The following is a 27,578-nucleotide window of genomic DNA, read 5'->3' on the forward strand; positions in this document are numbered from 1 at the left end:
ATCTTAAGCAATTTCCCTGGTTTTCTTCAAATAACCACAATTAGCAAAGATAATTAGCCCCACAAGACGCTATTTCAGCACTGATTAATTTAACAATATTGGTATACACAGCTGGGGCATCTGTACAGCGAACATCGTAGCAGTTATGCAATATAATTTCATCTGTTAAAATATTTCAAATTATGGCAAAACTACATGTGTTGAGATAGTCCATTTATTCAGTACAGTAAGACTGACACCTGCCATTTTTGCTTGTGTTGAGGTACAGTAATATAAAGTGTATCCACACACAGACCGCAGTTGCTGAAGAGATTTGTGGAACAAGATAGCAGTGTGAATAACTTTACATGCAAGAAAGATACACACTGAAATCTGAACACGGGAACAACTTACCACAGGACTCTGCTTGGATGAATTAGCCCTGCTGGCATGTAGGGCATGAAAGTCGAGATGGACTGCTGGGCTACTGCCACTTTACTGCTCCTGCTACCTCTGAGAGCATGCTTTCAGCATTGCATAATGCCATTGAGACGTACCTTTAGTTTAACAATAAAGCTGATTAATCAATAGAATATAGCAGTCATTTTCTTTGTTTGTTTTTATGATAAACAACAAAACCCCAGTGCATGTTTGTGTTTCTCTGCAGCACCTTTACAAGAAAGTTTCACCATAGATGAAGAAGAACGCTCCCACTGATACCTTCTGCACAGCAATTCCCTGCTGGTGGGGTAGCCACAACATCTAACACGAGTCCCTCCCACCTAACAAACCCAGCATTTCCTCTGCTACCTCAAGTAACTGCCCCACACTTCTCAGCCAAGATGCTACCAAAGAAGCTTGGGAAGGAGATGAAGAGATAGGGACTGTACCAAGTCGGTCTACGGTATATACTGACATGTTCCTTTTTTATTCTATGGAATAGCATTTTAATGTGGATAACTGGCTAGCTGAAAAGGGTCACATAGACATAGTCCAGCTGGCTGGACAAAAATGCACATCGCTCTCAGCTTATCTGAAGTAAAGCAAAATACACTGTCTTTGGCTGTCCTTGTTACACAATAACAGGAAGATTTCGGTGGGAAAAGAATGTTGCAGGTGGGAACAGAAAACTACAGGAGAGAAACTAGGGGCGGGCTTGGTATTTAGGCAACTAACCAATAATGAGCTTAACTTTTGTAATATGTATGAGCTAATTATAAGAAGGCATAAAAGGTGACTGTAAGGTACAATAAACGAAGTCTGCTGATCACTCATATTGAGCGACTGTGTCTTCCCTCCGTCGCAACATTTTAAAATGCTAATCTGGATAGTTATTGCATCAACATAATCCTTCCATTTCAACATTTAAAAGCTTTGATTTTATGCATCATACTTTACGAAAGAAAACCCAAATACAAATCATTATGGATGCCACTATATTTCTAAAGCAGTTAGTTACCATGATTACCAGATGCTTGCGTTCAAAACACCCACTCTGTAATACCATGGCAATGTATTGGCAAGGTAAAGACAACAGGCTTCTCATCGCTAACTACAGCAGCGTTAGTGCCACTGGCACCCTGTTGCAGACAATGTGTTGCATCTGCATGAGATGTGAAAGGTGCAGCAGAGACTTGTGCTCCCAGATGCTTGATCTGGACAAAGTTGTGAACTGTATGTCTTTCCTTATTATTGATGGGACTGGGAGCATACTAGAATCAAGATCTGAAAATATTTCAAGCCTCTGAATCCAGTTTCTTACTGCTTTGTCACATTTAACTGTTTGGGCTATAATGTTACTTGATAAAGAGCAATTTAACCAAAGAGAGTCATATAGTGACTTGAATTTGGAAGGATGTTTCGGTTAGCTGAGCCAAGAGTTGGGGAAACACTGTGCCTGTCAATCTGGAAAACAATTAGCACAGACTAGTAAAATGTGATTGGGAGCTGCTGAGAAGAGGGTGCAAAGGGAAGGGAAGAAGAAGGAATTAATTGTTCCACTAGCTCAAGCGGCAGAGTCAGTACAGGCTCCAACCTTGATGCTGTATGTGGATGTCAGCGTGCTGCTGCACAGCAGCATCTCCTGCCTCCTGCCATGCACTTAATGAGTTTCAGAATGAATCGAGGCTGGGAGAGGTTGAAACCTCCAGGGCACCTGCCATTAATGTTACAGTATTTGGGAAGCTTAATGATTATTCAGTTCAATTCTTAGCTATCAAATTTCCTTTTCTATCTTTGCCTCTGCCAAGGCAAGTGATGCAAATTATGAAAACAACTTTTCACTTGACCACTGAATATGTATCCTCCTTGTTGCAGGGCTTGGCTTGAAAAACTGGCCTTTGATCTGCAGAAATGCAGCACACCGAAAGGAGTAGAGTTTTGTGTCTACACAATTTTAGGCTGAGTATCTGAGTTAAGACACGTTTGTTCTGCCTAGATATGCAAATGAGGAGAGAGAAAAGACCTAAAGCCAAAGTTCACTTTGAAGAAGTGTAATATTTACATTAACATCAGCTGCTCACATCTGCTAGTGCCAGGTGCTTGAAAAAGCACAACTTATGTAACTGCCCTCAACAGTGTGGTGCAAATCACTTATATTTACCATATACATTTACCTTATACAGCAAAAACTGTTTGAGATGGGATCAAGTCTTTTCTAAAGACACATAATTGTGATGGATACAATAGAAAGCCTAATGTAAATAGAAACTAGACCACAGATCTACAAAGAATTTTTGGAATTTTGGTCTGCAACAAAATGCTAATTCCTGTTTTCTACAATGAGAGAAATTTGATTTTCTTTACTAGAGACTCCAGTAAGAAAAATATTCCCTACAGGATTCCTCCAAAATAGACCTTACTGTCTAGTAAATGAGTAATTTAATGCCTATTAATGCTATAAGAAAATACAGAATTTAAGATTTCAATTTCAGGAAACATATTTTTGTTGTGTTTTCCTAATAATCTCAGCATTACCGTACTGTATTTTGTTAGGGCAATTCCTAATCTTTGGGTCTTTTGGACACATATGAAGCTCAGAACATCTCTGTTCTATTATTTCTTAAGTGATTCAAGTGTATCGTCCTTAAACAGTGAGAAATACTGCCTTATGGACTTCAAAAGTATCTCAGTGTTAAGTTACAAGGATCTGCCTTATACTTCAGTGAGGTTCCAAACAACTCAAAATACAAATTTTATAGGACAGGAAATAAAACATTGCTTCAAATGTTGCAATAAAAGTTGATTTCAATTCCAAAATTGTATCAACATATTGATATACAAAAATTTGAAAATAAAATAAACATGAAAATATTAGCAGAAAGAAATTTTTATTTCTCAATATAAGAGAATGTATTTTTCTTATAAACAACCTCCTCTCTCAATAAGCAAGACAAAGCCTACACTAAGAATAACAGTAGGACTAGTTTTGTTCAACAGGGAAAAAACCCTCAAGCTCAAGAGTTAGTATCTCATTTTTTTTCATTTATTTTGGAAAAAAACAACATAAAAAGCCAAATAGCCTGTGATTTTCAGAAAGGCTGAAAACAAGTCTAGTTTTTAAAATATTTTTCTCAGTTGTAAATAGAGTGGTGATATTGATTACTTCAGCTGTACTTTTTTTTTTTTTTAAATTTGTACTTTCAGCTGGGCAATATGCCTTTAAAACATGACCCCTGATCAATTAGAGACTCAAAAGGGATATTGCCTTCATTTTATCTTGCAAAGCCCATCATAATACAGTGAGCATACTCAGTTTTGTTTCCTGTGGCAGAGCAAGGTTTTTCCCACTTTCATTGTTTTCATAGCTGTGCATGTAGAATCAGAGGTATCCTGCCTCCCCACCGTACCCAGGAGTGAATTGCAGTCATTCCGGGTATTCAGTCTGAGCTCTTCATAAAGGGTTAAACTCTTGCCTTCCAAGAAACATGAACATGTCACAAGCCCACAGGCAGATACTGCTCTGCTGGATGTTACTCTAGGCAGCTTTATCAACTACAAATAGAGATAACCACATGCAATAATTCCTTCAGCATTATTTAAACAGTTTGTCTGGCTCTTACAAATGCCAGCCATTTTAACTACTCTTTAGTTCTGGTATCAGGAATATCCACAGCTTTAAAAATTACATAATGAGAAATACGTAAAGACAAACACATAGCTGGAGAAGTTTTTCTGAAGTGATACCAGTTTTGTTTGCGTAGCCGTTTAATTGAGTGCACATGGAGTAAGTTGCAAAAAAAGGCCGAAAGGCACAGCCTGTGCTGTGGGTCTATGTTCACTCGCTTGCTCATCAGGTGTTTCCTATGCAGAAATCCAAATTTACAAGCTATGCTAATGTTAAAAATACGAGAGTCCACCTGACCATGTGCATTCATAAAAGAACAGCAGCAATTTCTATTTAAACAGGGTCTTACAATTACTTAAGGTCTAATTTGAAGAATTAAACAGGAATGGTAATAGGTATCATTAACATTCACATTTTCTGAGATTGGACAAAAGGATCTGACTTTTATCTTTTTTTAATTGTCTTTGCTGGAGTTTGACCATGCTACCAGGTAGACAGTCTCATGTTCTTAAAAAAAAATTAAAAAAAATTAAAAAAAGAAAGAAAATTAAGTGACTACAGAAAGTATACAAACTATAGCACTGGAAACTATGAGACAAATACAAATTGAACTTGTGCTCTTTGATTTTTTTTTTTTTTTAATGAGGGGTTTTCTAAATCAGTGGCAGTATTTTTAACATCACAAATCCTGTCTGGCCTCCCCATTCTTCTCCAAGACTAGGAATAACGAGCGGCTCAGTAGGCTGGCAGAATCTAAACATCAAAGTCACTATTGAGAAAGGAACCGTTTTTATTTGGTTTGCCCAAGTTTATTCCCCTCCCAGCGTTCAGCAAGAAGAGGAAAAAAATTTTGAAGAAAACATACAAGATTTCATTAGCAACTGATTAGAAGTTATCAATAAGCAGGTGAAAACAGAGCTTAACTTCCCAGTTTCTCTAGGGGCCCGCAAACGTAGGCGCCGAGCTCTCCTGAGCTTTAATACACGGCAGGCAGTACCACGGAGGAATTAAAGCCTGAAGCTTCCTATCCAGCCAGAAAAGGGACCAGCGCCAGTTTGTTACTGGGAGATGTTTCTATGCGCTGCGCCGGTTCAGGCCCCACCCGCGGTGACTGCGCGGCGGTGCTGCCAGCTGCCCGCGGCTCAGGGCGCTTCACGTGCCTCCGTGCGGTAACACCCGGGCCATCGCCCACAGGCCTGGCGCTCTTCGCTCGCCTGCTAACACAGCCCAGCCCGTCAGCTCGCCCCGCCTGCTGACCGAGGGCACAACCGCTCCTCGCGGAGCTACACCAGCCAGGAGCCCACCATTTTGCTGCGCGCTGCCATACCCCCTCCCGTTACTAACAGGCCGGGGCTCGCCGCCGCTGCCCAGGCCTCCCGCCCAGGCTCAGCGCGGCCGTTAAACCCGCGCGGCCCGGGGACCCGCCGCAGCGGCCCGCACGGGAAGCAAAAGCGAACACACGGGCAAAGCCCGGCGGCGGTGCCCACCCCACCACGGCGGCCGGGCCCAGGACGGCCCCCGCCACCCCCCGCCCCCCCGCGCCGCGCCACCGCCCCGCCCGTCGCGGCTGTGACGGCAGCGCCGCGCGCCGGGCTGCGGGAGTTGGCGCGAAGGCGGGAGGCATGGGGCCGCGGGCGCCGCGCTAGCGAGATACACCGCCGTGGCAGCATGGTGAGCACCGCCGTTCGCCCCCGGGTGGGGAGGGCGGGGAGCGCTGCGCGGTGTCCCGCCGAGCGGCGGGGCCCGATGGGTGGCTTCCCCGGCGCCTGGCTGCAGCCCCCGCGGCCGCCGGAGCCCGGCGCGGCAGGGCCGAGCCGGCGCCCTCTCCCCTGGGCGCGGCCGTGGGTGCGGGGGTCCCGCGCTGTGGCGGAGCGGCAGAGGCCGCGTGGAGGGCCGCCCGTCCGCCCTGCCGCGCGCTCGCGCCCTTCCCGCCGCTCCCGCCCTGAGGGACCGCGGCCCGGCGTGCCAGGCAGGCAGGCCCCTGGCCGAGGGGGGCCCGCGGTCGTGCCTGTGCCCGAGGGGGAAGCGCCTGAGCCTCGCCAGCTGCCCCCCGCCGAAACCGGGTGCTGAATTAGACGCAGACCGTGGGCTTGGGGGTGGGGTGGGTGGTGGTGCAGGGGGGAAGGTCAGACGAGCTAACCTCTCTGAACCCAGACTGCTGAAGTGTTAACTCTTCCCTTAATTGCAGTAGCAGCATCCACGAGGGCGTTTCTGCTGCCGACTTGTGCGGTGTGCAATGTTCGCAGGAAAACAACTCAAGGAGGGAAAAAAGAACTTTAAAAGTCTATAAGTAGACACCTGTTTATAATTAAAGAAGGATGTAACCCTCATTAGGTTGTAAAGGGTTCGTAAGTGTGAATAGGTATGTGTTTGTGTGTGCGCTTTCCAAAGTGCTGCTCACTTACGCAGCCGTTAAGAGATGGTAACCCCTGTGCCATCTCTGGCTCAGATCAGTTTGCTCCTACTCAGGTGGAGTTTCTGTTACTTCTGCAGATGTTTTACTGGCTTAACTACAAATGCAGTTCAAAGCCAGTTAGGTTCAACTTTGGTTTTGGACTCTCCCTGGGTTTGACCTTGTTCATGTTTTACACCTGATGCTCAGCAATGATGGGCAATACCATCTGAGTCTTTCACAGCACTGACAGAGGTCTGCCAGCACCAAGAATGCTGGAGCTATTACACTGTGATACTGTTTTTGTTTGTTCATAATTTGTTAGGAGTGGCGGATGACTTCACATTTACGTACAAGGACAAGTCAGCCTCTCCTATTCCCCTGCCATCACCTCTTTAGAAAACTGATCTTACTGGAAGACTTGCTTCCTCATTTCCCACCTTCCTGGGACAAAGGCTTTCTCCCTCTCTGTAGTCTTCTGAACATTGTGCATCGCGCAGTGTCAGGCACTTTCCTAGAAGAAGGAAGACAACCATCTTTCTGAGGAGAGAATGAGTTGCCTCAGCCAATTCCCTTTTCAGTGCTGAAGGGAAACGCTGTACAACCATCACTGCTGCAGCTGCTGAGACAGAGGCAAAAATAGTGATGCTAGTAACAGTGTAGCCTGTTCTGTGTATGCAGTGACAGCACAAGCTTCTTGGGTGTTAATATCATACCCTTTCAGACTTTTTTTTCATGTAGTGCCAGACATAAGTAGCTCCTGTTGGGTTAGTTCTGCAGCAGCATCTCAGCTGCAGATATGTATAGAGTTACACAGTGAACTAATTTGTCCTAGAAGGGATTAATTTTTTTACCTAGATTAGTGGCCTGACCTAGTTCCCAAGCAGAGAGCTGTACTGGTACAACTGAGGAATGAATGACTGGGAGTAGCGGCTACTTGAGTTGCCTGTAGCTGAGACAGACACTCAAATGGCTGGAGGTGTAGCAGCAGTTGGTGTGTACTTTGAACTGTGATACTACTTGAAAAATACTGTCTGATACCTGTACTGTGGTTATCCAAGCAACTATTACTGGTTTCACTGAAGTGATACCCTAAATTTGAGTTTGGTTAGTGCAGTTTTTCTGGACACACAAGATGTCAGAGCTGATGTTTGCACAAAACTTGCACTGAAATAGGCAGACTAAATAAATACGATTGTTTTGATGCAAGGAGGCCCTCATGGACACACTTGAGAATACCTAGAAATAAGGTGCATAACTTTATAGTGCAGTCATTGAGCTAGGTTGGTGAAATTGTTTTCTATCTTGTATTGTATTTTGAGGTGCAAACTGAATGATATGATAGTATTTTGAAAAATATTCTGCCTTACCGGACATTAGTCTTCTAAAACCGCTGTGCCTGTTATGGTTAGGTTGAGATGATTCTTCATCAGAGTGTTGGAGTAGTTAGTCTTTGGTTCAGGATGCTTTTGAAATGGAGGGAAAAACTAGTATGGAGTGATTTTTACTTAAAACTGACATTTTTGAGCTGTGTGTTTACTAATGTCTTCAAAGTCACCATGACAAACGCTTTTAAGAAACCCCTTTGTCCTACCTAACAAACAGGTTTCAGTTTGTATTACTCCCCTCAGTAAAACAGAAATGTTTCAAGAGAAAACATGCAACGTGACATGATTAATTGCTATGGTCTTCTATTACTGCTTAACGTGGAAGATTTGAAGCAGTAGTCAAAACTGGCAAGAACTAGATGGCACAGCCATTACTGAGATCATACAATTCCTAAGGCAGCTCAGCAGAAACCAGTGCACTGCACCTGAACACAGCTTTTTAGGCTGTTCAGATGCCATGCATCAATTACCCCCCTAATTTAGTGAGAGTAATTGGAAATTTTTACTTAGTTCCACCTCTTACTTGGGTGGAACTGCTCAAAGTTACATGTCTTCTTGCTGCTGCTCAGGCACCCATGTGGAGCTAAACTAAGACAGCCTTACCTCTTTAGTTTGAGCCTTCTGGGTAAGGAGACTGACCACCTGGGACAGCCAGCCTGGGGAGCGTATCTCCAGGATACACAGGGCTGGTGACTCCTGTGGTTTTTGGGGGAATGTGCTTCCTGGAAGGAAGCTTGCCAGTGCCTGTCCTCATTTGAATGAGCACAGATAAAAGCTAAACATACGCAGTTTTTCCACCTGGTGAACTCATATATATGGAGGGCATTATATACCGATAATGTGGTCAGTGAGAGTATGTTAAACAGATAAACCCAGAATAGAGGCAAGTCATCCTATCTGGGATCTAAGCTTATATAATACTTTATAAATAGTCTTCAGAATTGAATGGGAATCAGTCTGATAGGTACTTACATTGCTTCATTTCTGCAATTAGTTATGCAATGAATTAAGGATTTATCCGACATCTCTTAATAAATGGCACAAAAAAATCTGTCTTGTTGTTCTTGGATAAAAGCTTCACTGAAAGATAATTTTATTGTTGCATTGTGGCGTACTTTTTTCCCAAGCAATTCTGAATTCACCATCTGTTACATCCAGCAGTGGCTAACAAGGTTACCTTTTCTTCTGAATAGCAGGATAGCTGAAGAAGATTGGAGGATTTATAACTCTGAAGATTAAAGAAGATTGTACATAGTTGTCAGTTTTCCTCTGTAGCTTACGGCTGTATAGTTTAGTCACTTAGAAGTAGATGGCTCAATGGGAAATTAAAATTTACTACCCTAATACAAACTTTTATTCAGAAACCTCTAGGTGGCTTGTGTGCTCTGACATTTACAATATTTTCTGAAAAATTCCTTAACACAAGCATGTAACAGCAGAAGAAAAGGAAAAAGCTGCCATTTTTTGAGGACTGAATTGCAGTTTGCATCAAGAGGATAGAATGAGTTGTGTTAACATAGGGAGGCAACGTTGGACTATCTAGTTGCTGTATCACCACAGTATTTTCAAAGAAAAAGTATTTTTATGGATAGTGCATAAATGGGTAGAAGATGCTGCCTTGAATAAAAACCAACCAACCAAAAAGTTTATTCCCATGTGACCTGTTAATCTAATGAAATACCACCTGCATTATAAAGATAGTAGCAGTTGGCTGTCACTCATTTATTTTAAGTATTTATGAAGTAATTTGGGGGAAGATGGCTTGTAAAATTGACCCTGATTAGATGCTATTTTTTAAAAGTTTAAAGTGGCAGTTTAGGTCCTCTTTATATCACGTTAATCATAGCAGGGTTTATAGCTATGGCATTCATTTTGTGCAGTAAAGGTATTTATGAAGAGCTGACTTGGTATCATGACAGCTGATAAGGCAGAAAATAATACTTTACATGTTATAATTTGGGCCTTAGCAGTTCAGAACTGTGATATTAAAATAGTGGAAGAAGCTGGGGGAGACAGGTCAAGTTCATATGTTTTCTTTACTAAGCCTGCATTTCATAAACCAAGATATGATGATATTGCCTTGTGTAAATCTGTTAAAAATATATATTATTGCATATGGTGTTTGCAGAGACCTCACTTTCTAGTTGTTTTCAGTTAAAATGCTAGAATGAATAGAACATTAACTACTGATCTAAAATTAATTATTCTCCAAATTTTTAAGCTTAAAATTAACAACTATAAAAATGAAAACAAAACTTCAAAGCCACTTTATTTTGCAGTGTTGTAGTAAGCATTTATTTTACTACATAAAAGACTTGTTAATCAGTTTTTGTTGCCTACATTAACTTAAGCCTAAAAAGAAGTAACAACGATTGAGTGACCAAGTCCACTAATCTGCTTTGACACTTTAAATAGATGCTTTCTTCAAACCTGTTAGCTATCTGCAGTCAGATTTTCAGAGCTTTTATAGTACTGCATTTATATTGTAGGAGTACATGTAAAATAGCAAAGTGTTGAAAAATTATGCCTCAAGGTGTAAATTCCAGAGATGGAAATGGGTGAAGTCTCATTGAGGAAGAATGCTTGCCAGTCTCCCATTGTGTGTTTGCTGAATCCGTATTATATATGCAGGTAAAACAGTCTAGATTTTTACAGGAAATAACCATTCTGATTCTTGAAAATTGGTTTAAGCTAAGTATACTAAATTAATCTATACATGCTGCATTTGCTTGCAAATTACATATTCCGTTGATTTTAGGTCTTACAGGCTCTGATAACCTAAATTAAAACCTCCAGGGACCTGATGGGTGAGAGAAAAGGAGCCTGAACCACCCCTTCTTGTCCATTGGAGTTTTATGGAGATTTCTTAAAAATTCACTGCTTTGCTTGTAGGTCCCTGTAGTAATCAGAAACTACACAGATTAACTCTATGATGGGGAATAGCTATCAGCTGGGTAGAATGTAGCCCTGGGCCACACCCTTTACCTCATATATATTTAGGCCACATGGAATAACTTTCTCTAAAATGGCTGCTACCCCTGGAGGTAGTGATATTGAGCAGGTACATGTTTTTTTGGATGTCTTTAATAAAACTGTAATACTAGCTTTTTTTCAACAGAAGTTAGGTTTTGGTTTTCTATATATGGTAGTGCTTTTTTAAAAAAAATATTGAAGTTTCAGCTGCTGATTTTATGTATTTAGAAAGCTTTTTATGGTTGTACTGTAGTTTTATAATAAAATAAGTTTACAGACTAGACCTTTTGGAGCTCTTTGTATTATATTCTTTCTCTTTGTTTAAATTTTAATCTGTTTTTTTGCTGGTTAACTTTTTTAGTGAGATGAGAGTTACTGTCTTAAACTTATGAGCAGGTGGAGGATACAGTATGTCCTGCTACATGACTGTGTCTAGTTCCTGGTGTTTTGCTGTCTTTTTACATTGGACCCTACCTCATAGCTGAGTTGATAGTTTTAACTATAAAAATATTTTGGGTTAGATTTGTGATGATTAATTGGAAAAAAAAAAGAATTCTAGTTATGTATCTGTGTTAAGTCATATTTCATAGTTAGTGGAAGTTTGTTTTCAAGCACATGTTGGTGAAGATGTCCAGCTGAGGGAGAAAACCTTTGTTTTCACGATTCAAAGACAAGAGAAAGATGGTGTGGTGTCTGAGCAGCTATGTTTAGCTAGCTGGGCTTTGTTTTCTTAATTGTAAACAAAATGTCAATATCAAGAAATACTATAATGGAGCTGTTAAGAAAGTAACTTAAGTGCATTGGTGTTTTGTAGCGTGAAACTTCTAAGAGCTATCTCTGTCTAAAAAATTATGAATCTGCTTTCCCTTTTACTAGGATATCCGGAAATTCTTTGGCGTTGTACCTCCTGGAAAGCGACAAGAATGTGAGACTCTGAAAAAGAGTGAAAAAATTAAAAATGGTGAAGGACCTTCCAGTGGGAAGAAAAGGGAAAAGGAGTCTAAGGTTAGTTTTGTTTTTCTTGTATCTGAAATGCTTGGTTTCTCCGATATAGGATTGTTTGTGTATTTAAGATTCTTTGAAGTCATAGACTGTTTTTTGAGTGTATGAGAAGCACTATATGACAGTTGTTTCTACAGGCATGGGAGGAAACTACCACTTAATATTAACTTCTAGCAGCAAAACTTTATAGGTGGTGAAGAAAATTACTGTTATTAAAAATACTTGGGTTGTAGGGCAAATCAGAGGTAGGTAGAAGTTGTTATGGTTAGGCGCTAATGTGGGAACAGTCTGATGTATTTGAAGTTATTTTAGCTGTAGCCCACAACTCTCTTAAGTAGCTCTGCTTATCTAACTTTTCATTTAATTAAGATTGAGGGCTATATACAGTAGATGTAGGCATATCATAAAGATGTCATGCTTTAAAGTAAGGTCAAGTCTGTGTTGCAGGTGCCCTCTGACCAGTTTTTTAACCAGGTGTTTTAACACCTGTGGGGGAAACATTAACACTGTCTTTTTTTGGACAGGATCACTTATGTAGACCCATTGCAAAGACCAAATTTTTACAAATGACAGGTTAAAATTAGATAGGGTTCTAGTCTCAGAGTACTTTGCATGTTAGTCATCTGAACCGTATAAAAAAGAAAGGAGTGGCTAAAGAGCTTTAAAATCACTTGCAGAATGGAAGGATTTCTAATAGGGTGGAATGTCTAATGTGAAGCATCACAATCAAGAAGAAAAATGTTACTTAAATATTTTGGCTGTATAATTTTGTTGTTTCAATGTGAAAATAAAGTATCATTCAGTGGAACTGAAAGACGTAATTGTTAATCTTGTGTGACCTATTATTTCTACTCTGCAATTCTCAAATTATGTGAAGGATTTAACAGGTTTAAGATTAGAATTGAATGTAGATTATAAAATTTGTAGTTATGTTTAACTAGAAATGTATTTTTAGCAGCATTTGCAGCTGCCCATGACTACAAAATAAGCATAGTTGGTAGTTTGTTAGGCCCAGGAAGCTTCCTATCTGTGCAGCTTGTGATTTTTCTAAATATTTAAAACTTATAAACTGAAAAAAAAAATATGTGAATATATATATGTATTACCTTGAGACAGTTTAATACTAGCTGCTCCTAGGTGGAGCACGTTTGTCAACTGTGACCAGTGGTGCAGTCTCTTAAAGTTGCACTGCTTAACAAATGAGAGAAGCTGCAAGCAACCAGGACGCTGAATAGAAAATCAATCTAGCTTCAGCTGTTGTGTGTGGGTTTTCTCGTTTTTCAACTGGCTATATTTTTACTCTGAAGTTGTGTCAAATTCTGGTGGTTACAGCCAAGCCACATCCAGAACAAAACCGAAAGTGAAAGCTGGATTCGATACGAGTGATTTATTAGCCTGTATGACCACTATTTCTGGTCATCATGCAGGTTCTTTTTTGGATTAAAAGTTGGAAATGCTTGAAAATCTGTTTGATTTACTTTTAATTGGCATTAAACTTGAATATTTATTCTCAACATAATCATCTATGGCTTGCTTGGAGCATGTTTAACTTACTGCTGCAGTTTCTTCCTGTTTCTTCTGCCCTGCACCTTTCCCATTCCCACCCATGAGTTAGCACAGGACTTTGTAAATGTAATATTGGGAAATAAATAATTTCTGTTACAATTTGTTTGAAGCTTACAAAGTTGAATGTGCAACTGAGTAAAAGCTGGTAGGACCTGTTTACTGGTTGAATTAATGGACTGTTACTCTTAGGTAAATAATTCATCCAGTGAAGATGATTCCAAACGAAAGCGGACAAACAAGAAAAAAAGAATAATCTACGATTCAGGTAGTGTTCATGGTTGTTTCTGAATGCTTCTTTGCATCAGGGTTCAGGGTGGATTAAGTAAATGGTGCATCAGAAAGACAGCTGTCGTTGGTTTGTGTTGTATGGGGTTTTTTTGTAAATGCAGTTAAAAACATTTTGTCACAGTAATTATTGCTGGATAGCTAAATATTTTCGATTAATAAGAGTGCAGCGTGTGCCATGTGTGTAATATACAGTAGGAAGTAACTTTCAACAAAATAACTTAAACAAAAGTTCAGATAGCAATCTCTATCAAAACTCTGGAACTTGATGGTTTTTGTTTGGTTTGTTTTTTTTTTTTTTCTTGTTTTGTTATGAAAACATATATAAATTGTGGGGAGTTTTAGGTTTCCAGTTCTGTTAGGGATAAGTAACATCCAGTACTGGGTACAGGAGGCTGATCATACACTATAATACAACGTTCTTCTGCATTGTGTGAACATAACCAAGAGATTTGTTTTAAAAAGCAAACTTGTGTTTCCATATGTGTCTTTCTCTATTAAAAAAATCTAGTATTTGTTCATCCCATAGTTTTAAATTTACAGTATGGAACACAGAGAATATAACTTCAAAGTACTGCCATCGCATTCTAAAAATATTCTTTGGAGTATTATAATAAGAGGAGATCCATTTTATAGCACTTACACCTTTAAAAACCCCAAACAAACAAAAAGCACCCCACCCCCAAACAAAAAACCTCCACCCAAGTCCTTGCCTGTGAAGTTTGTTTAATTTAAAAGCTTGGAATTTCTAGTTTAATCTTTCTGAGCTGTTATGTCACTTAAACCCTCTTTGATTGGATTCCGAATCTTGAATAGTTGTTGTGGAACTGTAGAAAAGATTGGAGGAGTTTCTATGATTTTTGACTCCTGCTGAAGACTTCAGCTCGAATTTTTAGAAGCAGTTTTAACAATAGGGGATTGCTTCTCTTGTAGAAGAAAAATGGTCACACAAACATCTGTCAGAATAATGCTATTGTGTAAAGAAAAATGTGTTCAAACCTTAAACTGTTCTATAAAAAGTTCCTATATGGCAGTGAGGAACAGCAGTAGAAATTTTGCTGCATTAAAAGTTGAGAGTGCAAAAGTAATATGTAACTCGACTGCTACCTTTAAACTGTTGATACTGTCTGGAGATTTTGCAAATTCTAGCCCTTTAGTAGGAGGAGAAGAAAAGAGGAACTAGTGCTCTAAGTTCTTGAAGATGAAAAAGTGTGTCTGTCTTGTCTTTTGGCAGGGAGGGTGGAGACGCAGACAGACAAGGTGGGGATAGGATGAAACTTGAGTCAGTTGACCATAACTCCTCTCTTCTTTTTCTTTTTTTAAAAAAATATATTTATTAGTGTTTATCATGGGAAACTAGGCTGTCAGGGTAGCCCTGTCTTCCACTTGTTAGTTATCTCAGCTTCCTCAGTTTGCCCTGCTTACTCATTTGGATCTTGGGGTACATAATCCACAGTGGTGTAAGTATACCAGTATAGTATAATACAATACCATATAAATTCAATCAGGCTAATGATTTTTGGACTTTTGTAGTTGTTTGTGTGTGGTTTTGTTTTTCTTAGTAATCTGTGGTTCTCTTGACAGTTACATTCCTTTTTGGAAAGGTTTTTATACAGGCATAGCAGTTCTTGGAATACATACCAAAGTATTTCTTGTTATGTAAACAAAAACTGCTGTCTGGACTGGCGTTCTGACCAAATTTTCATTTACTTGTTTATATGCTGGAATAAATGATGGCTAGGCTATTAGCTGAGGGTGAAAAACAAAGCTGTGCTCTTTTTCTCACTTAGTTGAATATATGTGAACACATGTTAACTGATGTTATGTCATCTGTTACTTAAAGCCTGTATGTATGTGGAGAAAATCTACATTTATGTTGTGGTCAAAATGCAGATTCAGAAGAGGAGATACAGCCAGTAAAAAAACCCAAGCAGACATCTGAGAAAAAACCAGCTCCTTCAAAACTTGGTAAAGTTCGAAAGCGGGATCCTGTTGCTTACATTTCAGAAACAGGTAATGGAAGAAATACATCATTACATGTTCAGCTATAGCGGGGTGGGTTATGTTACAAATGGGATGGATCGTTTCGCTGATACACTCTTAAATGTGACCATAAAACATAATATAGAGGAAGGCAAATTATGTTCTCTTGAAAAAGCTAACCAAAGGCGCTTCAGAAGTTTAGCCTCAAGTACTGTAAAGTCAGGAGCAGGGTAAAACTGTGATGATGTTGGGTAGTGGCTTAGGCTGATTTAAATAAGCATATAATTTTATCACCTAACACTTCCCTGCTTAAGAATGTTCCATAGATTCAGGGGAAGGAGTTAAGGAATTATTTTTAATGTAGTTAAACTGCTCACTATCACACTTCATGATATGGCTGTTGGTTACCATAAATAGGTTTGAAAACCTAGATTTTTATTTCATTTGGTATGTGACTTTCCCTGTCTTTAATCTCTGCCTAATAGCATTGGTGACTTATACCTTGTATATACTATACTATACCGTAGTTCTCAGTCTTGGATTTCAGCTTTCTAAATTCTGCAGTTGTTTTTGCTCTTGGGGAAAGGAGTGAGTGTAATTAATCGTTCTTGATCATTTTCAAGTCCTCTGTAGCCTTCTGAAAAAGTTGTGACAGTGGTTAACTGCCAAGTTTTCAGTAGGTTTTTTTTAGATTTAGTCTCTTCTTTATAGAAGCTGTGTAGTTAAACTAAACCCACAATTTCAAGTCATAAGTACCATTCAACTGAACAGATAAAGGCAAATTCTATCAGTTTGATTGAAGAGTCTTATGTGTTAATTTGTTTTCATTGTTTGCACGGTTGTTATTTCTTAGTGTTGCTTTTTGTGTGATTATTGACCTTGATGCTCTCAGGAGGAGTTTGACTGTAAATTGACAGGAGATGTTTGTCTGCTGTTATGGAAACTTTATCGTGCAGAATTTTCATTAAACATATTTCCTTCCCAGCTCCAAAACAAAAAACTGGTAATGATTTTCCCGTTGGCCCCCTTTCCCCCTGTTCTTATTTCTGTTGTGAAGCAGTTTTGTTTCCAATTACTTTGCGTTAAGCTATTGTGCATTTTCCTCCACTGACGTTGAGATGTTATGGAAAAGCTTCAGTGGCTACTGTTTGATAAGTGAACATCAGTTTATGTAGACTCAGTCTTAGTTGTGAATCAAGCATCTGTAAAGGTATGCCACCAGCATAGGGGAAAATACTCAGGTTTTGTGAATTCTGTAAAAAAGCAAAAACAACAACAAAAACTGTGAGAAAACTGAACAGAGCTAGTATTTAGCTTAATGTTTTAGTAGGTCTTGAAGACGGACTTTAACGTTTCTGCCATCCGAGAACAGTTGGCTGAATGTGTATGCGCGTTCCTTTTGTTACGTAGAGTTGTGTGGGTCTTAAATACACTTGAAATACATGTGAGTGCTTGCAACTTCAGGTCTGCTTTTACTACTGGTTGTTCTCTTATTCCATCTTAATTAAGACATTTGTTAGTGGCATGTAAGCAAAAATTAAGATTACATGTGGGCAGGAAGAATTCACTTTTTCTGAGGACAGAATGAATTTGATTCCCGACTTACTGAATGGCATAGATTGGAAGCATCTTAAATTTGACTCAATTTGATAAGTTAGAAGTTTTTTAATTGATCTGCTGCTCAGAGCTGATAGCTTCCCAACCTAAATCTTTTGTCGTGTTAGGTCCACTCTTTTCCAATTTGCTTTTAAAATAGAAGTGTCTCTTTCTCCAGTAGATCTATTGTAATTTCACATTGATGTGTCGTAATGCAGCTAAACTTTTAAGTATTTTGGTATTGGATATAGGTTACCATACTCTGATTATCTGTGCAACACAGGCTGTAGAATTTCCTGAGAGTTGTACTACTAGGTGGACACATTTTGCAAAGCTGGTACTTCTAGTTTGTGATGCATCTCTCTTCGCTTGCTATTATTTAGGCCTGCAGTGGGAAAGACTTTTTTGTCAGTTGCTGCTGTGGTTAGATGGACTTACCTACATCTGGTCTGAGTTGAGCTGAGGCTGTCTTCTGCATTTGTTTTCTGAGTTCAGGTCTTCTGTATTTGTCTTCTAGAGTTCTTCTTTCTAGCTGCAATACTTCCCCTATATGGATTCTTAGAAATTGTGCTAAAATTAACAGACTTGAATCCAAATCTATTTTGATAAGACATGTTTTTATGTGTTAGAATTCCAAGAGTTCTTCCATGATCTTTTGGGATATGTATTTTGGAAAAGTGAACGCAGTCCCTGGGCGTAGTATTTTTTGATAAGATCGTGGTTGAACATAAACATTGCCTCCCTATAATCATACCACGCATTTTTAAAACAAAACAAAAAAAAGGACTGTTTGCTGCATTATCTTGTTAGCCAGTTGAGCCACACTTGTTTTTCTATACATTATTCCTTCTCAGGCTCTTCTCAGAATCATTGTTTCTAAGGCTGATTGTGCTTATTTTACTTGTCCTAGGTATTTGACCTGGTACTGAGCTGTATCATGTCATATATTGAAATGAGCTCATTTTTCCAGAGTACCCTGAACACTTCAACTTCTGTGTCCTTTTACTCAAAACTTAGTTTCCTTTGACAGTTTTGCCAACAATTCTTCCTAATCAAAAGGATCTTGAATAGCATTGATTCCAGAGTAGATAAACTGTCAGATGCCTGGACAATAAACGTATTTAGGTTTATTATGCAATTCAGGATGGTGTAATCAAGTTTTTCTGCATAGGATACCATGGGAACGCTAGTCAAGGTTACTGGTGAAATCCCTGAAAACCACAGCTCAAGGTTACTCTTATCTAAAGAGTGTTAAGTACACATTGACTAAATAGTATATGACTAGAACAATGCCTTTATAACCTTGAGGCTTAATGCGTGAAATTTGTTTATGTTTTACCTATAAATAGCTTTTTCAGCTTCTTGGAGCTGTCAAGGTATTGGTACAGCTATTGGCTTGAGAGAAACATGTTTTGCAAGAATAGAAATACAGAAATAGTAGGTAGAAAGGATCCTTATGAAATTTGTAGGCATTTGTACTTTTCTTGTTTTCACTGTTAACACAGCTGAAAACTTAATCAAGAATAGGCTTGCTGGACTAGCTCAAAAGTCAGCATCTCATTCTCATGTCTTTGGGAATATTTTAAATGCAAAAAAATACAGCAAGAATAGTTGCTGTTTGTAATTCTGTAAGAAATAATTTGTTACTATTGAAACAAATTTAATGTAAATGTTTAGTGACTGCCGAAGATAAAATGAAGTTATTCTAGTGTGTAGCAAGGGGGAAAAAAAACCTTTTTTGTTGTAATAACAGTCTTAGTGGATTGGGGAAAAAACTTGTGTTTGTTGTACTTGTTAAAATAACACTTTATTTGACTGTTTAATGAAGTATGGAACCTTGAGCTTTGTTTGTAGAAGATGACCTGTTACGATGTGTTGAACCTAATCTGGTTTCATCACAGGTGGTTATTTGGCAGGAGTTATGACCTCACTTTTTTAGTGAATACTTAATCTTTCATATACATTGTGCAGAGCTAAGTATGCATATGTAGCAATCTCCTTAATTGCTTGAATATTGCAAAATACAACTTCTCTTTATAAAAAAAGAAGCCTTCTTCTAGTGATAGGCTAAACTCTATTTGTAAAGCTAGAAAAACTAAAGTGATAGAAACTGAGTAGGTTTGTGGGTTACTGGAAAATTGTTCCTTGAGAGTTTAGGAGACAGGATGGGAAGAATAACTTGTCGATGTACTTGCTGAATATAGATTCTTTTAATACAGAGAATGCTGGGAGGCATGGGGATGAACATGAAAAAAAACCCCAAAACCCATAGAAAAAAAAAAATCGGAGTGCAAAAGGTCCCCACACCCAAACACTGGTTCAATTGAACAGCGGAGCATCAGTCAATAAGCATGTTTTACACTGAAACTTTTCATAGAGGAATGAAAAATCGTGATTGATACTTCCTGGGCAATATTAGCATTGTATATATCTATGAAAATTGCTATACGTATGCAAAAATGCATGAAGGTGACAAATAGTGCTCTTTGTACCAACTTTCCTCTAAAATGTTTTGTGAAAGGTCGGTTGGGAATACGTATTGAACTATGGGAGTTTGACTTGACATGCACTTGAGTAATGAGTATAGGTTCTGGCAGAAACCCTGTGAAGAAGCAGGGACTGGTGTTGCAGAGGGATACATAAAGGGTATTTAGGAGGGAGCCCCATTGAAGGTAACTTGGTTAAGTTTGTGAATACAAACATAACAGTCCTGTAATAGTAAATGTGCTGCTGTGCTCGAAGTCTGAAGCGGTGTGAGGAGTGTTGTATAAACATAGTAAATGTGCAATAGTATCTGGACTTGCCTCCCTGAATAGGGAAGTAAGTGGAAACCAGAGGTGTGGATAAAGTGAAATTTAGTCTTACTCTTAGAGGTGATCTTTTTTCTTTTCTTTGGAGAATCTAGGATAACAATATTGAGAAAGAAATGTGGTAATAAAAATAATTTAATAAAAAATTAATGGGATTCATTTATCAGAAGACAGTGATTACTTTGTCAGCCAGTGTTTCAAACATGGCAGGACATGAAATACTTGTTACAGTTTAAACTCTGTAACAGTTGCTGTTAAATTTTAAGTTTTTAATAATGGGCAGGTTGTTGCACTTACTTTTACAAGTACATGATCATCTTTTAGAGGTATGTTAAAAGATGTTCTGGTCAAGCAGCTGCCTAGCTGTAGTACTGTGCTGTTCTCTTGATATATGTGGATTGCAAAATGATTGTTTTAATTGTAAATTTCTTTTGAGGAAGCTTTGGAAAAACTTCCCTATATACTTCATGTTTGTTTCTTCTTTAAAGAATGGCTTCTTTGTGAAAGCTGTTGATTCTGTGGGCTACTTCCAATATTTTAAAACCCAAACTATTTTTTAATCTGTTCAGAAAAGGAGTTTGGTTGCTTTTCAAATGATTTTTTTTTTTTTTTATAGAACTGTCAGTGTTAGGGTTATTAATGTGTATTGATTTTAATGGAAAATATAATGGCATAAAATACCATTCTATAAAAAAAGTGTAGCAGACTAGACGTGAGCCTCTTAAAAAGAGGCATTGACAGCTCCATGTGCTGTTACTCTACAAATTTAAGATGAAATGAATAATTTTGCCTTTTAATTTGGATGCTGGAATTAATGCATTTTGCATTTTAATCCCTTTCTTCCTCTGAAAAGCAGTATGAAGTGAATTCTCCTTTTTCTGGTAGCTGCATGCAGAGGTTACCTTGGCTAAGTGTAGTAGGTTTATTTTAAATTAAGGAACTGAAATGGCATCCTTACTCCAGTGTTAATTTGATTGCCTGATAGTTCTGTGGAGATGCCTATCTTGTAAGCCTTATACTCTTCCATGGCTGCAACAAGCACTTTTATTGGGCTTTCTTTCCCTTTAGTGTTTCAGTTGAATTTTTGCATGCTTCTAATAGTACAATGAAAAAATCATCCTCCTTGCTGTGAACTAGCAGTGAATTGCACAAATGCAAACTGTTTTTCTTTTATTACACAAATACAGGGAAATATGCAGATGTTGTAAATATACTTAAGTACCTTGAGTCTTTACATTTTGCATTTTGTGGTACTTAATTGCATGTTTTCAGTGTTGTGTGCCTAATCTTTGATGTTGTTCATCTTTGGTATTTTCCAACTGAGCCCCGACTTTGTTTCTCATGCTGATACTTTGGCTCCTTATGCCATCAGTGTGGTGAAACACAGAGGACTGTTTTGCTGGATATTTACGTGCGCATCAGAGCAAGGTGTTCTTAATGGTTGTAGCAGTGTAGATAGTACAGGGAAGTAGAAACAGATCTCAACAGGAGAACATTTAGAATAGTACCATGGAAATCGTAGTGTAAGGAACAGCCTTTTCCTTTTCAATCAATTAATGTCTGTTTTCCTTTCCATCTCCAGCATGACTTGTGAACCCAGATGAGGATTAGGTTGATTTATTTTTTAATACTTAACCAGATTTTAATATTTAGTCCTGTAAGTGCACATGAATCTTGTTTCTTCTGTGCTGCATGTCCTACATAAGACAGCATGTTTTTAAGGTAGGACCTAAGATCGTAACACAGAGATAGTGCTTAATGTTTGGAGTAAAACTTTATAAAAATACTGACTCATGCAGATTGTTTCTTTTGACAAAGTTGTTGTGCAGTTGAAAAATCAATGCATTGTTCTTTACTAAATCAGTAATTCATATACTGTTGTTACAGCCATTTAAGTGGTATGGTTGCAATTAACTTATTTCCAGGTAGCTTTGGTGGTTTTATTGATGTGGAGTGTTTTTCCATATACCAGTTAGGGTTCAGAGTTCACATTAATGTATTGGGGGCTTTTTTAATGATATAGGTATTACGTGGTGCACCTATAATGTTGTAACTTGCTTTGTAATTTTCAGTAGCTAAAAATTTATGATGTAGGAGACTTTTTTTTTTTTAATAGGTTCCTTGCAGGTTTTTAATTACTTGCTCAAAGCATGTGAAAATGGGTGGCAAATTTTTGCACTTAAATATGTACAGTGTTTTCAGAAGACAAAAAGAATTTCAAAAGTTCTTGCCGTTCATGTTGTTTGCTGTAGAGCCTCTGCACTTAAATTTTTTTTTTTTTTTACTACCTGCACAAAAGACCTTTGCTTAGAAATACCATAAGCTTATTTTAACCATTCAGTATATTGCATTTAAATGATAAAATCGGGCAGTTGATGTTTCCTAGTTCCCACTCTTCTGTATGAACTTTCTGTGACTGTAATGCTTCATTTTCATTTATTTGTTTTCAATTTTTGTGGGATTGGGGAATGAATGAAGTATAGCAGTCATTGAAGATACTCTCTTCTTTGGACCTTCTGATACATCATTTCACTACCGACTTTTTTCAGTTCCTTTGTAATGCACATACATTCATTGTTCCTTTTGTAGTTCTTATTACTGGGTTGAGTGAGAATTAAATTTTCTGTAATTACACTGTTAGGCATTAAAGTTTCAATTTTTCTGTGTGTAAAGCTGTTTTTAAGGCCATTGTTAAAAATACACAAACTAGCAAAATTCGTTTTAGACTTCCCGGTATCTCTTAGAATGTGTACAGTTCTCTGCTTTACCCAGTCCCATTAACTTGGAATAAAACTGTTTAACATGAAAGCAGTGTGTTAAGGAAACAACAGAACCTGTTTTATTTAGACCATAGTACTGAAAGTGATCTTTCATGACGTCAGGTGTAGATCCTTTGAACAATTACCCAATTTTTAAAATGCAGTTATGTTAAAACATTGTGGAGTTATAATGTAAAATAGAAAAATATTTCCCAGTGCTTATGCAATGACGACTTATATCACATAAGTTGTGGTCTCATACATATGATTTGACATAAAATGTTAGTAAGTGTCAAGTTTTGGAAGAAACTTTCTACTCAAGACTTAGTTTTGCATTTTATCAGTAATACTACAGTTCACTGTTTTGCACAGTTTAAAAAACCTCCATATGAAAGACTCTGATCACATGGTTCTTTTTTTTTTAACTGAAGGCTTTCAGATTTTTTGAAAAATCTTATAAAAACCCTCCAAATGTGCTGTATGTCTTGGTTGCTTTTTTGATAAGTCTAAGTGCAAGTTTTTAAAGGTCTGCTTAACAGAGAGTGTTGTGACTTACATTTCTTGAAATAGTGCATCATTAACCTCATACTTTTGTAAGGTGCTTTTTTAAAAGCAAAACAGAATTATCTCCCCTTAGGTAACCCCAAACCAAAATAAAAAGGTTCCGTGCTGTTATGAAAATATAATGCTTACCAGAACCATTTCAGTTTTACTCTTTTGAAATAATTTACATCTATTTGGCTTTTTCCATTATCAGAGAGTTTATATTTTCTTGAATTGGACTGTCTTGTTTTGTTTATCACTTGTAAGTTCTCTGAAGCTTTTATCATAGCTGATACAGATTGTCATGTTACCAATAAATCAAACATGAATGTAATGTTTTGATGTCACTTGACAAGTTCATTCTTTGGAATAGTGGTTCTTAAAAGCGTAGCTGTATTAGCTCAAGAAGTTGCTGTTTTCCTCTGCCTATTCCTTTCTGCTTGCTGGATGTATTCCGCGCCCCCCCCCCCCCCCCCCCCCCCCTTCCTCCTTTCACATCTCCATACCAAGCTGCTTCAGTAACTGGTCCTGACTCAGTTAATCTGCTGGATTGGTTTAAAATGTAAAAGAGGATATTCCCACCCGCTGGCTAGTTAATTTTGTATGAAACAGAACGTTGTGTTCTGAGTGGCTCACTAAGTCTCAGCTGGAAAAAATGAATGCATTTATACTTGCCTGGATCTTTTTCAAGTTACTTTCCCCTAGTTTTTCTAGGTGATTATTTGCTTTTACTGAATATTCCTGATATGCAGGTGCATTAAACCCCAGAACATGAAATTTCATTACATGATGGGGATTCAGATTTGCTTCTGTGAAATTATAAAGCTGCTGTTAGGGTAAAAGTAAGTAGTTTAAGTGAATAAAACTCTAGAATAAACTGGAAAGAGCTAATGGGCTGATAATTGCTAATTGCATGCCAAGGTAGTACACAGTTTCTATGGCAAGTGTGAGTATTTCATTTAGGAGGAGTTGCTACAATTGATGGTTTTGCAGATAAAGATCACTTATTTCAGTTTAAATATATTCAGCCTTCTCATATTTTAATGCTCCCTAAACTTGTTTCTAAAGATAATATTAAAAGATAAAATTCTTAGTCAAGCACATATACTTACTTGGTATATACTGTGGGCAAAAGGGTATCGAAGGGTATGTAGTTTTGCACCAAAGTGTATAATTAGACATGACAGTTACTGCATTGAGGTCTTTCTTGGATCCCAGCACCTTTTTCCCTTGAATGGTAAATATGACGGAGGCAACTTCTTGAAATAATCTTTGATAACTGGAAAATCCAAATGGAAATTTACTTCAGGGGAGTAAAGCTGGAATGGTTCAGGTAAGCTTTATAACAGCTTGGAACCTTGACATGTCGATATAGGCGAAGTGCTAACAATTGTAGTTTAAAGTGCATGTTTGTAGTACATCTAAAATCAATTAGTTTGTTGAGAAATGACATAAAAAACCTTAAATGACTGTACAGATCAGTTTTTTTTAAATGTAGGTTGCAGCTGCTGTGTTTTTAAATGAGTAGAAGGATAGAAAAAAATGCACTTTGCTGGTCACACATAGCTTCTGTTCTTTTTGGAAAGAGCTACGGGAGTTGAGTTTGAATAAATTGCTGATTTTTTTTTGGAGAAGTGATGGTTATCTTAAAGATGTACTTTAAACAAAAGATGAATACACAACTCAGTCCTACCAGGTGTTGGGACTGTTGACTACTGACCAATGCATGTTTAAGATAATCAAAATCTGATTTCTTTTCACACAAACACTTTTTTCTACCCTCAACTTTAGCCTGGATGGCAATACCTGTTACTCTAGACTGAAAATGGTTTAGGATGGGAATGGTTTTAAGTACTTGTGCAGACATCCAGATTATTGCAATTTATATAAGTAATATAGATCTAATGACTTTAGGATAGGATGTAGTGCTTTAGCTCAGTATAGTAATCTTTATGTAGTAATCTACCAACACAATTTAACATACATTTATCATAGTAAGTATGAATTACTTGTCACCTGCAGATGCCCTGCCCATATTTGGTTTTATAACATCATAGTAAGAGGTTGTCTCTGCCTTAAAAATGTTGTATCTGAACAGAATAGGAACCAGGGAATTCTATTGGATACTGGTAAGGAACTCAACACTACAGAAATAATAAATTAAGATGAATAAAATATGTTGTTCTGAAGGCCATCTGAGGGTCTGTCTTACGCTGCTTGCTGCTGTTAGCCCTTGCTGCAATAGATTGCTCCCTTTTTAGATTGGCTGAGGTTATTCCTGAACCTGAGCCTTTTAAGATTATTTGATTTTACACAAATGTTTAAAACTGCTTATGTGATTTTGATAGAGCTTAGTTGGGGAACAACCACAGATGTTGCTCTGTAATCGGCAGGTGAAACCCGGTTGAGAAAGGGCGAGGATAGGAAAGAGGAATAGCAGATAGTTACAGGTGGCTGCAGGCAGTGGTTTATTAACCTAATTGTGCTGCTGCTAGAACAGTGTATCAAATAAAAGCCAGATGTGCTTCAATGTTGTGGAATAGTTCTTAAAACACTCAGGATTATAACAGTTGTTTGTTGCTAGGGAAGTTTGTCCTTGTACATTGCTTGGCATAGTAGGTCCCTGCTTCGCGTGTAGTGTTTGCATCCAAAATAATTGAAAGCAGCCTCCTGGTTGTCATGCCTGTCTGTTCCTGATTAGCTTTCTCTTTGTCACATCTACTTAATTTCCAGAAAAGCTGACTAGAATATGTGGTCTTGACTTGTGTTTGTAATTCGGCACTAATCCTGGAAAACAACAAATGTGTATGCTCAGGGTATTTTTTCATGGTATAGCACACACAAAAATGTGTGGATGTCATGTTCTGAGAATAGTCTTGTTCTGTTTGTAGCAGAGGATTCTAAAAAATGAGACCAAGGGATCTTTAAAAGGGTACATTCCAACTGCAGATTAATGCAGACTCCAGTGAAACACTTTTCCTACCTGAACAGCCATATTCTGCTATACAAAGATTTTGCAGTGTAGAAGTAATCTAGTAAATGATAAAATTGATTCCTTTTTCTCCTTTTTGAAGTCTATGCCCCCATTGGGTAAGGCTATCTCAACTGTTCACCTAGCAATTAAGAATGCAATTAATGTACAATTTTTAGGAGCTGAATTTTTCACTTCTATTTTTTCCACAAATTATTGGCTTGCCTGTATGGGTGAGAATGCCTCTGCTTTTACAGGTCATATGTTGCAAAATGTTGATCAAAATAGTCCAGCAGCAATACTAGGACTCTTGGTATTTTCAGAGTTGTCAACGAAGTCACCTTAATGCTTGTAAGGAAACTGAAAGTGTACAACTGATTAACTTTGCTGTTCATTTCTGTGGCAGTAGGCATGTGTGAAGTTTGTGTCAAGGAGGAAGCGTTAGATGTTCTAATATACTTGAAACAAGGGGAGTGCCTGGAGATCTGGCAAATTTGTGACGTGCTTATGAATTTCCTGAATCGGGGATGAAACTGTAGCCTGAGTATCTGTCCCTTAAAGCATTTTTTTGAAACCCACATATTAGAACTGCGGTAGTTTTGTTTCCTGATGACCACTTTCAAGTTCCCGTTTTGCCTTTATTTATATTTATAGACTGTTCATAAGTGCTGTGAATCTCTTGCCCTTCTTCAGCCACTGCTTGCAGTCAATAAATGCTTCTAATCCTGGCGTTTCTAGGAAGTACATAATTAAGCAAAGCTGTAATTGTTCTAATACTTAATACTGGTATCATAAATGACTCAAATCCACATCCTTTTTAATTACAACCAAATTATATTTATTCTGCTTCTTTCTGCTTGAGAGAAAGCAATATCCTGTTAGGTTTTGTTGTTATTTAAATAGTCATGAGTGAATAATGAAAAAAAATCAATATTGCATGCAGATCTTCTGATAACAATAGTGATGGGTAAAGATCCTCTTCTTGCATGGAGCATCCTTTAGCTTAAGAAAAGCTGGAGGATGGGGAGCAGGATAGGATTTATATCTTCTTTTCAAGACAAATAAATGTAACTACATCTACATTAACTGTTAATTTCTAGTAGTAGGTACATTTTACTTATGCAAATGTATCTTCTTGTTAAACTGAAGAATTTAAAAGTAGTAAAAATATTCCTGAAATTAAGTTTGAGATAAGCAGTCTTCTCTTCTGACCTCAAACTATTGTAAATTAGGAGCCTAAAGCATCTAGTGTCCAAATGTCCCAG

The 27,578-nt window shown here is 38.1% G+C and overlaps 1 protein-coding gene and 1 long non-coding RNA gene across 3 annotated transcripts in view; one reads left to right on the forward strand and one right to left on the reverse strand.

The window, feature by feature from the left end:
• Window positions 1–5,269: 5,269 nt before the first annotated feature.
• The window catches only part of RFC1 (replication factor C subunit 1), a 42,981-nt gene continuing 20,672 nt past the window's right edge, over window positions 5,270–27,578 (forward strand). Inside the window, exons 1-4 of one of the 2 annotated variants that reach the window (XM_055728376.1) lie at window positions 5,270–5,716; window positions 11,675–11,803; window positions 13,556–13,631; window positions 15,545–15,664. In XM_055728376.1, the coding sequence (XP_055584351.1) occupies window positions 5,714–5,716; window positions 11,675–11,803; window positions 13,556–13,631; window positions 15,545–15,664 (328 nt within the window). In that variant the 5' untranslated portion in view covers window positions 5,270–5,713. Of the gene's footprint in view, window positions 5,717–11,674; window positions 11,804–13,555; window positions 13,632–15,544; window positions 15,665–21,292; window positions 21,763–27,578 lie in introns of those variants that run through there. The other variant, XM_055728385.1, reaches the window with a different exon arrangement.
• LOC114014817 (uncharacterized) lies at window positions 15,676–25,188 on the reverse strand. The gene is made up of 3 exons (XR_003558468.2): window positions 24,455–25,188; window positions 17,669–17,787; window positions 15,676–16,887 (listed from the first exon to the last, which is right to left on the reverse strand). It is a non-coding gene; the product is annotated as an uncharacterized LOC114014817 (long non-coding RNA).

Source organism: Falco cherrug, chromosome 1, assembly GCF_023634085.1.
Source record: "Falco cherrug isolate bFalChe1 chromosome 1, bFalChe1.pri, whole genome shotgun sequence".
NCBI classification, from domain to species: Eukaryota; Metazoa; Chordata; class Aves; order Falconiformes; family Falconidae; genus Falco; species Falco cherrug.